The 14,887-nt window shown below is 37.4% G+C and overlaps 1 protein-coding gene across 1 annotated transcript in view; it reads left to right on the forward strand.

Moving 5' to 3' along the window:
• Positions 1 to 14,395, forward strand: part of LOC131168368 (uncharacterized) — a 35,575-nt gene extending 21,180 nt beyond the window's left edge. The window contains exons 3-7 of the mRNA XM_058127740.1: positions 2,586 to 2,652; positions 12,147 to 12,478; positions 12,652 to 12,793; positions 13,102 to 13,227; positions 13,701 to 14,395. Of these exons, the coding sequence (XP_057983723.1) occupies positions 2,586 to 2,652; positions 12,147 to 12,478; positions 12,652 to 12,793; positions 13,102 to 13,227; positions 13,701 to 14,085 (1,052 nt within the window). The 3' untranslated portion in view covers positions 14,086 to 14,395. The remainder of the gene's footprint in view (positions 1 to 2,585; positions 2,653 to 12,146; positions 12,479 to 12,651; positions 12,794 to 13,101; positions 13,228 to 13,700) is intronic.
• Positions 14,396 to 14,887: the final 492 nt, after the last annotated feature.

Genomic DNA, 14,887 nt, shown 5'->3' on the forward strand with positions numbered 1-14,887 from the left:
CGGGTAATTCGGTTAACCTAATTTAACTGAGAAAATGAGGGAAAGGGGAATCCGGGAAGGTGTATCCAGAACAAGGGAAGGGGGAAGTCAGGAAGGTGTATCCAGATTCTAGACTGATGTGGAGGAGAGGTGGTTAGGGAGACGATTGAGCTCGGGTGAGCTTGATGCCGATGAGGAGTTGGGGGTGGTTCTCGGTGAGTTGGTCTGTGCACGAGAGAAGAAAACTGAGAATGAGAGGGAGCTTGTGTGCTGGTGACGATGGCTCGTCAGTGGCGACGACAATGGCAATGGGTGCAGGCGATGGCATCACGTGAAGATGGTGGTGCGGAGCAGTGGGCTCGGGTGAGCGAGAGAGAGGCAGTGACTCAGTGAGGGCTTCCGACTTCAGAGAGCAGTGACTGTGTTGGTGATGATGGCTGGCGACGGCGACGGCGATGGCGATGGACACAGACGAAGGCATCGCGTGAAGATGGTGCCTAGTGGTGCAGAGGACCGAGCTTGGGTGAGCGAGAGAAAGGCAGTGAGGGCCTTATGAGTTCTGACTTCTAAGACTGAAAGCAGTGAGAGTGTGAGACTGAGAGTATGAGAGGGAATAAGTGAATAATCGGATTCTAATTTACTAATTTATATTTAAAATTTAATTAATTCGTAAATTGGTTAATCGGTTAACCGAATTAATATTCTCCATTCACCGAACCGAAACCCGATTACCGAAATATTGGAAAGCATAACTGAACCGACCGAACCGAATTTTTTAACCGAACCGAACCGACCAATTTCGGTTAGTTAATTCGGTTTTCCCCGAATTATGCTCATTCCTAGTCCTATGGACATGGTTTCTAGAAATAGATTTACTTGAATGCAACTTCATCCAGAACCTCATCCAGAGCCTTATGAGTTGTCTTGGATTGACAAAACTACCTTACATGTTTATGAAAGATGTTTGGTTCCTATCCAAATGGATGACTATTTTGATAATGTTCGGTGTGACATCATAGCTATCTCCTTGGTTGGATGATTTGGGTGTGACTCATAGACATGAGAACACATTTGTCTTCCAGTATAATGGTAAGAACATCATTTTGAAGCCTGCTCTACCACTCAACCAAGACAAGGAATCAAGCACAATTAAATTACTCAAATTGAAGACACTAGAAGGAAGGAAATGAATGTGTATCAACACATCCAAAGTCTTCCAGGCATACCAATTGTTGAGTTTGTCATTCTTGATATGTTCATTGATGCTAACTCTCAAGTCAAGTCTATGGTATTGCCATTTGCCATTGGAACGTTGTCTCTTGTATCACTCAAGTGCTGGCTTTTGAAGAATCCAAGTTTGCTTCTCACTTTTGATTCTCCAACATTTCAAAATAGAGGCTGAATTTTTTCTGACCAAGGAATAGTTAATGTAGGACAAGAAGCAAGGCCTTGGGAAGATCCTCGTTGATTAGTACTTAAAAACTGGATCGAGCATTGTTGGGTTTAGTTAGTAGTTTATTATGTGTTTAGTATTATTTAGTATAGGATTATGTGTATTTGGGGGTTGTTTGTAATATTTGTGTAATGTATGGGTGGGTTCGTAATTTGTGTTGTTTTAGGGGTATATGTGTAATTTCATTTGAAGAGGCTTTCTTATGAATAGTGTGTGAAAGCATGTTGTAAGCAGTTATTGTTGAATTTGAATTGGAATTGAACGTGAGTTCACCCCCTAGAATCTCCTCTCTCCAATGGCTGGCGATCCTTTATGCTGCGCTGCATCAACATTTCAACAATACACATGTATGGAAGGGTATAATATCATTCATTGAACAAAAAAACAGTACATACATATGTTTGAGAATCCATATTAAGATATAAATTGCTGAAGAATTACATATTTGGATCCTGCCAATAAATATTTTATTGCCTATGTTGCTACCTCTTGACATCCCTTAGGCCTTATATTACCACCCGGCGACTCTAATCATTAAGCATCAGCTGTACTGGTCTTTTCTGAGCTGTATTCCTATTTAAGTTTTTGATCCCACCTAAAAGCTCTTTAGTTGATTAGTTGAGACTGAAAATGACTTCAACACTGGCCAAGTGCTCCATTTAGCTCTGTAGATTACTCATTAGGTCTAGATTTCTAATGTAGTTTGACCAAGTATGTACTCAATTTCTTAAAAGTTGTGAAGCTATGTGAACAGGTGAATTAAAACTCTGGAATTGCTCCTCCTTGCCCTTACTTTCACTGGCCATTGGATTGAGTCAGCCCTTGGCCTGAATTCAAATTCAGGTGATGGGTTGCTAAATTATGAGAAAGAAGTTGAATCAATCGGCAAACAGCGTTTTTGTCATGCAAAGCTTGACAGTTTAAATAATGACTATATATGTTGACACTTATTCTTAGAAATGGCATTTCTTTCGTAGATTTTTGCATATTTTTTCTCTCTTTGGTTATTAATAGCATGGTTGGTGCAGTGGAGCATGTGGTTTCTAGGAATTTAGGGAGTGTAAATCAATTTAACCTTATTGTTTGTAACTGTCTCGCATCTTTCTTTAAACATATATTATCATGGATGCTGAATTTGATGTACTTGTTCCAGAGCAAGCTATTGTTTATCAGGGAGCATATGGAGGAGATTTTGGTGGAACAACCAATGAAATTCGGAGGTATTGTTGGGATAACATGAACCATTTATCGAGTTACTGTTTCAGCAGGACTGTTGCATTGGCTTAATTTGGTTATCAAAGTCACTTATTTAGTTATTTTTAGCCTCAGGTGTTGATTACTGTTCATTTTAAGGTTTGGCTGTTTTTTTGAAAAATGAAGAAGAGTATATTGAAAATAGTTCAAGAGTTTGAGACTTGTGATTGCTTCAATCGAGGCTATAATGGAGCCAAGCCGAGCTAATTTGAACATCTTTAGGCTTGGCTTGTTTAGTAAATGAGCACTGAAGCTTGAAAATTCTGCTTGAGTTCTTTGATAAGCAAGTTTGAATGAGCTGAGCCTAGTCTTGTTTAATCTTGGTTTCCTCCCCGAATGAACCTAAAATGAGCTGAGTGTAATTTTGTTCAAGCTTATTTTATTAAGTTTTGAATTAGGCTTTAGAATGTTCCATAAATCTTAATATTATAGCTGAAATGAGCTCTTACTAATACGTCTCTTCAATTTAAAATGACTTAATAAAAAGAAGGGCAAAAAATACTGACCTCCCCGAGGTTTGGCAAAAAGACACTGATCTCCCTTGAAGTTTTAATAATTCTAGGGACCTCTCCTGAGATTTTAAAAATTTCAGAGACAAACCTTAGGGGAGGCTTGTGGCATTTTTGAAACCTTAAGGCAAGTCAATGGAATTTTTATAATCTTATAGGAGGTCCCTTTTCTTTCTGCCAAACTTCAGGGGAGATGAGTGTCTTTTGTCTTTAATCTAAGAAATTTATGGGACAAACCTTAGGGGAGGTTTGTGGCCTTTTTGAAACCTTAGGGTAGGTCAATGGAATTTTTGAAATCTTATAGGAGGCCCCTTTTCTTTTTGCCAAGTCTCAGGGGAGGTGAGTGTCTTTTGCCTTAAAAAAAGAACGAGTATAAGTTATAAATAGGCTTATTGAAGAGTTAACAAAATTAAGAAACTTAAACGAGTTGTTCTTGAGCTTAAACAAGGCAAGCTTAACCTTCTTTAAGCTTGGTTCATTTGTTAAACAAAGTTCAAAATCAGACTCATAATTATTTATTAATGTACATGAATGAGCTCAAAAAAGCCTTTACTGAGCCAAGCTACCAAGCTGCTTATGATTCATCAGCAACTTGGTTCATTTGTTGCCCTAACTGTGATGCTGGAATATATCATTAAAAACTGTCTAATGGTGGGTTTTCCAGTTTACGAACCCATGACCAAATCTGGCCATAAGTGGTTTGACGTTCACTGTACCTGTGATGAATGTCTTAATGATTTAGTGTATGAATGGTCTGATGAAGAAGAAGTTAGAGGTAAGAAGAAGAAGAAGAAGAAGAAGAAGAAGAAGAAGAAGAAGAATAGGTCCCAGCAAAAACTCAAAAAGAGATTTGAAGACGGAGATCCAAAAGTCAGCTTGTTAGGAGAACCATCAAGGAAATTTGACTACTATGTCAAGTACGAGAGGAAAAGAACAAAAGATGAAACATCTCCCTAGATTAACATGCTAAGACCCTAGAACTATGATGGAGACTTCCCACCATTAGAGTATGAAGATGTGCGATCTCGAACAAAGCACTCCTGGAAGATCAAAGATCCATTTGTAGTCAACCCAGATGGATCTACCAAGCAGGTTTCCCCAGCAGAAGCAACTCTCAATTGGCAGTCAGAAAATGCCATAGCTCAGAACAGAATGCTCTAGCAAATTATGGATAACCAGAGAGAGCTGGCCAACAATGTCGAGAACAAGTTCGATATCACATCCATCCTCATGGACAAATGTCAGAACCAAATCCAAAGAGTACATGAGGAGATAATGCAAATGATTTAGCACATGTTAGCATTCTCTCCAGCTTTCAAAAAGAAAGAGGCAGAAATGCAGCATCTCAAAGCTCAGCTAAATTCCCTCGAGCAAAGCCAGCAGCAACAACATAGACAGGCGAGGATTGACCCTATTTTCCCTCCATCCAATTTGGCCTTCAGCTCTCCTCAACCAACATTCCAGCCAGTATCAATGCAGGCATCCTTCAGAGGTTCTTTTCTCCATCTAAAAAAGAGGCAGTACGCCTAAAAGCCAACCCAAACCCAGAGGGTTGAATCAACTTCAGTCTCCACTGCTCCAAATGAGATAGACAAGCAAAAACTTGGAGAATTGAGTAATCCAAATGGAGAACCACAAATTGGAGTTCTAGAAAAGGATAACCCTATCTCCAAGCTCCTTACTAAAATGACTGATCCATTACATCAAGAAAAAGCACCAAAATCAACACTTGCCATCATGACGGATGATATTCATCTGAAGAGGAGATTCAACATCCAAAGACTACAATGATGACCCAGCCATCCACTTACAGGACAGAATACGACAGTCTTACTAACGATGAAGGAGTCGATGACAACATTAACCTCTCAGAAAATACCTCATTTGCTAGTCCCATGCAGAGTCCAAGTAACAATGGAAATGATTCAACTATTTCATTGGAAGGAATCCCTCAAAGCCAGTTGCATTGCAAAATTAATGAAAGAAGGAATTACCCTCAAAGAAGTCATTGGAAGGGCTGTCTCCAAGTTCGTTGGAAGACTAAGAATCTGGTGGATAAACTTTGGAGACTATAGGCAACTGCAGATATCGCAAGTGCCGCACATTGATATCTTCGTCTCCACAATCATTGAAGAATTCTGTGGTGAGTGGGAAGACCATGTTACTCAAGCCAGAAACGAATACATGAAGATTAAATGCTGCTTACTTAAAAGAAAAGATCTAGAAAAGCATTATAATCTCATCTCTGAAAGGTATTACACTCTTTGTGGACCAAATGACATTAACCTCAACAAGCCTATTTTAATAGCTTGCTTGATCCATTAGGAGAATAAGTCCTCCGAGAACTTCAAATGAGTGGAAAAAGACTTGAAAACACCTCCCTTGGAAAATTATATCAGAGTGATCTTATGAATTTGGATGCGCTCTGCAGGAAGTATGACATGTATAGAAGAGTCCAGAAAGCAGGAGTGAAAATCACCAAGGAATGCGAAAGGAAGGACCTCCTCATCAAGTGCAAAGGAAACAAGCAATGCTCTTGCCCATCAGGAGAACGGGAAGACATTTATCCCTGTAGAAAATCCAGAAGATCAAAGCACAAGAAAAAATGCTAGAAATACCTAATAATGAGGAAGCATAAGAAAGAATTAAGAGATCATCGATGTTACATCTGCAATCAAAAGGGCATTGTGCAAGAAGATGTCCCTAGAAACGAAAAAGAATTAAACTAACCCAGATGTTGCACAAAGTCTTAGATTGGGGCTCAGATGACGACCTCGAATCTATATTCTCCATTGATGACCAACAAAATGAAGATTCTATCCTTGCTTTCCAATAGTGTGAACAAACAGAATCTTCGGATGAAGATGAAGAGTTCGAAAGTTATCAGGCCGATCCACTAGAATGTTCTCACATGCAATCAATTAAAAGGAGAAGTTCACAACCTCTGTTCCATCCAGGAGTCATTATCAACATAATTCAAAAAAGGAGATTATGTTTCACCCTCTGCTCCAGTCTGGATATTAGCTGATAAATGCTCAAATTCGGTAAAAGTCATTGCATTCTTTGACACAAGAGCGACATGCAATTTTCTCAAGCCAGGTATTCTCCCAAAAGACAAATGAAAGGCTTGTAACCAAGGATTCAAGGCAGCAAATGGAGAACACTTCCCGGTAAGGTTAAAAAGCGTACCCATCTATATTAAGCTACATCTAGAATGCTTAATCAAGGCAACATTTTTTGGGTCAAACCTTCCAAACAAAGATCTTCTCATTGGATTTGATATCATTTAGCACTAAAACAAGGTCCAGTGGACAGCACAGGGTTTAAAATTTAGATCATATTTATTACAATGGACCAAGACCCCTAATCTCTTCCAGATCACTCAATCATAGTGAGTTTTTGAAGAAATGCTCAAAGCCATTATGGAAGAATCCAGAGTTCTTTGTCAGTCTCCTCTTTAAAAAGAATGAAGATATCAATCCAACCAAAGCTAGCCACAAGGGGATGAATCCAGAGCACTATTCTTTGGCCCAAAATGAATTGACCCAACTTCCAGAAGGACACATTGAACCAACAAAGTCGCAGTGGGCTTGTGAAGCTTTCTATGTCAACAAAAGGGCTGAACAATCTCGAGGAAAGCTTAGGTTTATCATCAACTACCAGCCCCTCAACCATTTCCTTGCTGATGACAAGTTCCCATTGCCAAACAAGGTCAGCCTATTTTCACAATTATCAGAGGCCCAAGTTTTTTCTAAATTTGGAACAAACAGAGCATTATCTTCCACTTCTTTTACTCCCCCTCCCCTCTCATTGAGTTCTATTTTTTCCCCTGTGGGAGGGGGGGGGGGGGGGAGAGGAGGGGTTGGCATTTTTTATTTCTTAACTATATATTTGTGTTAATCAGTTTACCGATTTACCATTTGATTTTGTTGTGATGGGGTATGCAAAAATTTATGCTCTACTTAAAATTTATTGTTGATGCACAAAAAAGACTTTATCCTCTTCACATGACAGTGGGGATGAATGAGATTGGTCAAGGTTCCTTGGGATGTGGAATTGTGGATTGTTATACATTATGGAGTGTGAATCAGGGATGGGAATGCAGAATGTAGGTTAGCACAGAACATAATATAGTTGGGATGGGATTTTTTGCAATTAAAAATCCATGATAAAAACGTAGTAGAGAGTAACTTTAGCTTCATCGTATTGTAGAGAATCTCTAAAATTAAAAATTATTGCTATTTCCATTCATCTGTCTTTTTTGGTTCATTCATCTGTAATCCAATATCAGACATTAGGTTTTTGTTGTAATGATAGCATCATCACTACATCTTTCTTAGACATCACTACATCTTTCTTAGACATAAGCGTTTGAATGCTGTGATCCTCGTTGCTGATAAGAGTCACCAAATTGCAGTTTGTTAGGGGTAAGGCTGAACATGGCCTTCTTTGTTCAACTTTTTATAAAGCAGATACTGAACTGAATTTTTTTTGGTTTGCCCATGTGTAAACAATCCTGAACCATTTTATTGAATAATCAAATGTCAGCTGTACAAATCTATTCCCTCAGTAAACTGGGTTTCTTGTTTTTGAAATTGGCCTTGATAACATAAATTAAAAACTTTGGAACTACAATTTTAGTAAATATAAGGCTTGCATCAAGCATAGGCCCAGCACAAGCATTAATGCACATGATAATTGAGTGCATTAATGCGCTTGACAATTGAGTTTGCAATTGACGAAGGGAAGGGGTAGGGGTGGGTTAATTGCTTCGCGCATGTTGTGTGATGATAGAAGACCTTTAAAATTAAAAGTAAGGTCGAATGGCCATAAGACCAGGTTATGGATTAGAATATTGGGCAACTAAGAAATGACATATCCAAAAATTAAAAGTTGTCGAAATGAGAATGTAAAGATGGATGAGTAGTATAACTTTAAAAGAGAAATAAAGGAATGAACACATATGTGGGGTGGGGGTGACTTCACTGGCACGTGGCAGGCAGCAAGTCTCCGGAAATAAAACTCCAGGTGAAGGTAGAGCAGGGGTTGGTGATTACAATGATCGTGGTGGTGATAAGAAAAAAACGAAGTTAGAGACTTAAAAGGGGCCAATGGCTGGAAATTTTTGGCCTGCTTGTGGGACTTCATGGGGAATCAAATGGTGATGAAATTTCATTGTTTTTTTTTTTTTTTTTTTTGGGGGGGGGGGGGGGGGGGGTGGGATGCTGAGGTTGAAGATTCTGTTCTCAATGGTATGGGTGGTGTTGCAGGATGGTGTCTGGTAAAAGCGCTGCTTGAAATCAAGGGGAACGACTGTAATTTTCTCTTTTGAGAAATTGCGGTTGGAGAGAGAGAGAGAGAGAGAAATCAGAAATAGTAGAAGAGAGAGATTTGGAGACAGAAAATCAGAAATAGAGAGTAAGAACTACAGAGATTCAGAAATCAGAGAGGGAAATGAGGGAGAATTAAGGGAGAGGAAATAGAAAGAAGAGAAGAAGAGGGACTAAGAAGAGGTTGTTGTGCTGGACAGAATACAAGACAGAGATAGAATGGAACCAAGGCAGGAGTTGAAGGCAGAACAGAGAATTAAAGAAGAGCGAGAACAGAAGAAAGAAGGAGAAAGGATGGACGAAGAAGAAGAATGATTGGAAGGAAAGTGGGGGATTGAAAATGAAATAATGGAGATTGTGGTTGAGCTTTGATACCAAATGATACAGGACAACATCAAGGATCTGCTGCCTAAGGAGAATCAGAAGAAATTGAGGAGAGTGAAAGGAAGGGAAGAAGAAGGAAGAAGAGAGAGGGAAGGAAGGAGATACACTCAGGGGAAATTACTTTCACTTCAATTCAAATTCATCAAGAACCACCTCCTACATGGCTTTCACACATTATTAATTAGAAAGCCTCAAAAGCATGAAATTGCACATATGCCCCTTAAACTACACAAAATGACATGCGCACCACTAAAATGCACAAATATTACAAACAAGCCCCCAAGACACAATCCTACTACAAGCAAACAAAACACACATAATAAACAACTAATTAACTAAGCAAATATGGGTTTAGGACCCAATAATCGATTGACTCTCTTCTTTGACATAGGCCTCCAACTTGACCTATGTTATTAGGCATAATACATGTAGAAGATAAGATAAAATAGGGATTATTAAGATGATTTGGGCACATGCAACATAGGCCAAATCAGAGCATGTGAGGAGTGAGCTAATTAATGTTAGTGGCAGTTAGGGTAGGGTGGGGTGGGGAGAAGGATATACCTATAACTTGGATTGATATGAAAAGGACTCAACATCTCTACATTTGTTAGGATCATTGCCCAAATTGTGCAATTGGTAAAAAAAGATTCATATAGGACCCAATCTAGTGGGACTTAAAGCTTGATTATTGTCGTTGTTGTAGTGTTCACCCTCTGTTCTCATCTCAAAATGACATGGGAATTTGCATTATGCAGCATCCGCACATGAAGGAAAAGGTAAGGTGATGGTGGACTCCCAAGATGTTTCAACCTCTTACATTGCCATTACTTGTTAGAAACTTGGATTCTTCCCGTATCAAAATTACTGACGAGGAAAGGGGAGAAGCTCTCTTATAAATACGTTGTTCTGTTCCTCTGTCTTCAGATCATAAGTGCCCCAGCTGTCTTCACTTTCATGGTGCCCAAATTGCATTAATGAAATATAATTTAATTTTATGTGTTAAATAAAAATAAAATTTATTAAAAATATTTAGAAATAGATTTATAGATACTTAGGAAATTTTAATTTGGTTTCGTTTGAAAAGTAATACCAATGGAAAATATTAAAATTTTCAAAATTTTAAATTAAAACCGAATAAATTTGCTGAATAACCAAACCAAACTTGAATTTTATTTGGCTGGTTCTGGCTTGCTGTTCAATTTTTGGGTAAAACTTGAGCACTTCTAATTCCGGTTAGGAGCTAACAAAATGTTTTAGATTGCAATCCAGGGATAACGGGTCACAGTAACTCTCTTAGGAACAAGAGGAGGCATATTTGGAGGATTATGAAGTTCAATATATTTATATAAATTGTATTATTGTGAAGTTTCTTGGTATTCAGCTTGCCTAAGCTGCGAGCTTAGTGTTGTTAGTGACACTTAAGAGCCTTCTCTCTTAGCCAAATGGAGCCAAGAAAACCTCTCTTAAATGTGGTCTTAAATTTTCACCAAATTGTTAAAATTTCCCTCAAAATGGCAATCAATTTCCGTCTAATAAAATTTCTGTTGAAATTTCCTACAAGTCATAAAAAATTTACTAGTCTCAAAATTTCTGCAATTTTTTTTTTTTAAAATGACTATGGAACAAAATTTCCTTAAGATTGAAACTTCATGTTCAAAACACGAAATTGAAATCTCTCTATTAGTAAATTTTTTTCATTTTTTTAGTTGGAAATAAGTATAAAAGATATAACAAGAAGGATATGAATGACAACTTTTGGGCTCTTAAAATTTTATACAAAATTGAATTTTGATATTAGCTACAACATTTTATTTGACCTTTTATGTCTAAATTAGTTGTATTTGCTTAATGACTGATATTTTCTGAATTTATTCATTTATATTAATTGAATATGTTTAGTATGAGTATTGTATTATAATTATCACAACACCTTATGCACCACATACCTATCATTAATGTATTTTTATTTACAATATTTTAATTCTAAATATTTGCATAGAGCAGTAGCAGCAACAACAACAACAACAAGCCTTTATTCCCACTAGGTGGGGTTGGCTACATGAATCCTTTTCTGTCAATTCATCCGATCGAGAGCGTTTTCCTATAGTAGTCCAGGGCTATTAAATCCTTCCTCACCTACTTCTACCCCTTTTCCTGTCAAAAACAATGACTATTTCACTCCTCCTCACAAGTGCTTTACTAGGCCTGCATTTCAAATGCCCAAACCATCTAAGCGGCCCCTCCCTTATCTTATCTTCAAATGGTGTTATGCCCTAATTATTGTGTATATACTCATTTTTTGCTTTATCTTTTTATGTTGTACCGCTCATCCACCTTAACATTTGCATTTCAACAACTTTAACTTTTTGTACATGTTGTTTCTTAGTTGTCCAACATTTTGAGCCATAAAGCATGCCGGCCTTATAGTCACCTTATAAAACTTTCCTTTTATTTCTAAATCTTTGCATGAGTATGTCAATTAACAATTTCTAAAATTTAATTAAAAATGCTATGTTTGAAACTAATTTTCATTTTTTTAAAAAACTGGAATTGGAATTGACATTGACATCTAAATTTTGGTAAAAATTTTGGTACTTGCTAAAGTGTCAAAATTTTATTGAAGTTCATTGGGATCCCTTCCATCCTTTAGGGTTTTCTGGCTTTTCTCATTTACTCTCAGTGGATCTGTCGTATCTGCATTCATTCTTGTTTATTATTAGCATGTTTTTGCGTGTTTGGGGGGAGGGCGGAGGGGAGAGAGTTCTTTTTACGGGCTGGTTACCTTCTTTGTAGACTTCAGGAACAGCATTCCTTTGAATATCTGTGTGCATGTAGCAAAATGTGATGGTGAATGCTATAAAGTGCAAACTGGCAAAATTAGTTGCTTATCTGGCTCATCAAGGGAGATCCATGAGGTGAAAAAAGATCAGCCAGATTATGATTTTAATTACATTCTCTCTGAGCATGAGGAAGAAAATTATATGTGAACTCTTCCAGAAACTGAAATGAAAATGACATTTATTTTGTCGATTTTACAATTATGGATCAATTTAGTATCATATGCATCCAGTTTATTAGACTTCCTGATTAGAAAATATGACAGGCGTATTCCCTCACATTGAGTACATATTTAGTTAAGCTACAGGGACTGATAGATTTTCGTTTATACTCCAGTTCTATCTTTTATATCAAACTCTCCTCCCTTGATTGATTAATTGACTCATCTCTGTGTAGGCAAATACTGGATGAGGTAGAGATACGAGAGTTACTCATTGATCATGTTGGCCATCGTTGCTGCTGGGGAAGCTATCCTGCTCGTACTTGGAAGTTTCATGCAGTGGAAGACTGCAATGTTTATGTGGGTACTCTAGAAACTTTTATAGAAGAGAGGGAGACTATAAGAGAAAGAGTGCCGTATTTTGGTGGCAAAGTAGATGGAAAGGATAATGGGCCTGAACTCGGAGTATGGGAAATGGATCTAAGGTCTGAATTCCCTGTTTTATTTGTATCATACAAAGAATCACGAGCTAAAATTCCTCATTCTGAAGCTGTCGAGAAATGCTCAGGTCAGGATTGTGAATAACATGTATTTAATGTCAATGAGATGTACGTTCAAATGTATAAATTTTTTGAATTTTATATTTATATTACCTAGTGATCAACTATTTTTTTCTCTACTTCTAGTACTTCTGTGGTCAGCAATTTTTTAATTCTAATGCTGCCTTAAGATGATTTACAGGTTGTGGGGGACGAGGAAATGTTGTGTGTCCCAAGTGCAATGCAGATCAAGAACCTGGATTGTACAAGGAAAATTTGATGACTCAGTGCCCTGGTTGCTATGGAAGGGGTTTAATTGCTCACAGAGATGGCTCTGATACAATGTGAGCACATTAATTATTAATTATGTTACATATATAGAATCAGGCTAGAAGTCATTTCGATGGCTAGCTGGCCTTGCAGCCATTTTTTAAAGACATTGCATAGCTCCTAACAATTGTGTCTCAACACTCTAATGTAAAATTTGAACTTTTGACATTTTTGACTGTTGAGCATGGTCAGTTATTGAGATGGTTACTTCACCTTTTAGGTGAACAGTTGGCCTTAATTGAATACCTCAGACGACTGTCTCTATTTTATAGTATAGCAGGCAATGTATGGTAACATGTGGGTCTGAATGGTTTTTTTGCAGATGTGTGAAATGTAATGGAAAGGGAAATATTCCTTGCACAACTTGCGGGTCTCGTGGGCTTATTAAATGTGAAATATGTCGTGGAGGTGGTTCTCTTTTGACACGCAGCATTGCTGTTGTTAGATGGTATGTATGCTATTTTTGGTGACATAAATATGGTCATCTCATTCTACAAAAACTAGAAGTAGAATCATTAATATATGGAATTTATTAATATTAGTCTTCAATGGGTTCTGTAGTGTGAAGATGCACCTAATATGACCTTTTGTGATGAAACAGATGTCCGTCTAATCTAATTTTAATGAACATTATCTAAGTTGGAAAATTTTACACATTTTCCTATGCCATCACATGAGTGTCTACTGTCTTCAATGTGATGGGCACCACCTTGAGGAGATCATTGTACCCTGAGTGGTTAAATTGGGTGATTACATGGTCATTGGAAAATGTTAGATGTTACACTTTAGTCTTGGCATAGAACAGCTCCTGTTTGACAATGCAGACGGGCAGTTAATGTGTAGGTTTCTGTTGTGTCAAAATCTACCCCCCACTTTAAATCAGTTGAAGGCATATCCAGATAGAATTCTCTCATTTTTCAGGAAGACTCTTTCAACTCGAAAAGTAAGTGCAACAAGCGGAGCAGCCTCGGTTCCAGATGAGATTTTCCACAGAGCCAAAGGGGTGCAGTTATGCAACACCCAGGCCTACCAGTGCACTCCGGCCTTCTTTGCCGATTCGTTCTTCTTGAACAAGTTTTCATCTGAGGTCATTGCAGAAAGGCCTTCGGTACCTCCCACTGCAAGGATCATATGCGAGAGGCATACCATCTCTGTTGTACCAGTGACACGTGTCACGATGGCTCATCGCCGTCGTTCCTTCAGTTTTTATATAGTTGGTTTTAGCAGGGAGGTGTATTTGAAGGATTACTACCCCTCTAGGTTTTGCTGGGGTCTATGCCCTTGCTTGGATTGGTTGAAGTTGTGATTCATCTGCTGAGTTTATGATCTTCAAGAGGTTGTGGTCTTCAAGGCTTCGTGCTGCCCATAATTAGTTTATCGGTAGTTTTCATGGATTCTCTCTCTCTCTCTCTCTCTCTCTCTCTCTCTCTCTCTCTCTCTCGTGTACCATATTGTCTTAGTTATAACTTATGGAGCAACAGGTGTGCAGTATATTTTTATGATGGTGGCTACCACAAAAGTGAGTCTTGATGTTAGGGCTTGAGCAAACATTCATGCTTTTATTCTCGTTTGGTCTTTTAAGCTGGATTGTGCTAAAAAAATTGCAGTGTCCTGCATATTGGAGTGTCTCTTTCACTTTTTCTATTTTAATATATTTATGAAGTGAAATTCACGGGCTTGATGGCTCACAGGGGATGTATGAATTAAATAAATTGTTTTATATGTAGGATTTAAAAACATTATTCAATAATAATATGATATGATCAAATAACTTATTTAATATATTATTGTAATTAAACATGATATAGTTAAGTTTATGGACAAATGTATTTTGTAAAAATTTTAAGAATTATGAATTATTTTTAGCAATTTTAATGTAATTCATATATTTTAATGCAATTAAAAAAAAATTAATACTATAATTACATTTGTAAAAAAATAAATAAAATAATTAGCACTTGATTGTATTCTCTTAGAACTTTAATTTATTTATTACTATGCAAAACTACTAAAACTTATTAAATGGTGAAATGTCTAAGTTTATTTTAAAATGCACTATTTATTATAAATGTGAGCAACTAAATACTTCTTAGTATAATTGGATTACC

Source organism: Malania oleifera, chromosome 11 (assembly GCF_029873635.1).
Source record: "Malania oleifera isolate guangnan ecotype guangnan chromosome 11, ASM2987363v1, whole genome shotgun sequence".
Classification (NCBI taxonomy): Eukaryota; Viridiplantae; Streptophyta; class Magnoliopsida; order Santalales; family Ximeniaceae; genus Malania; species Malania oleifera.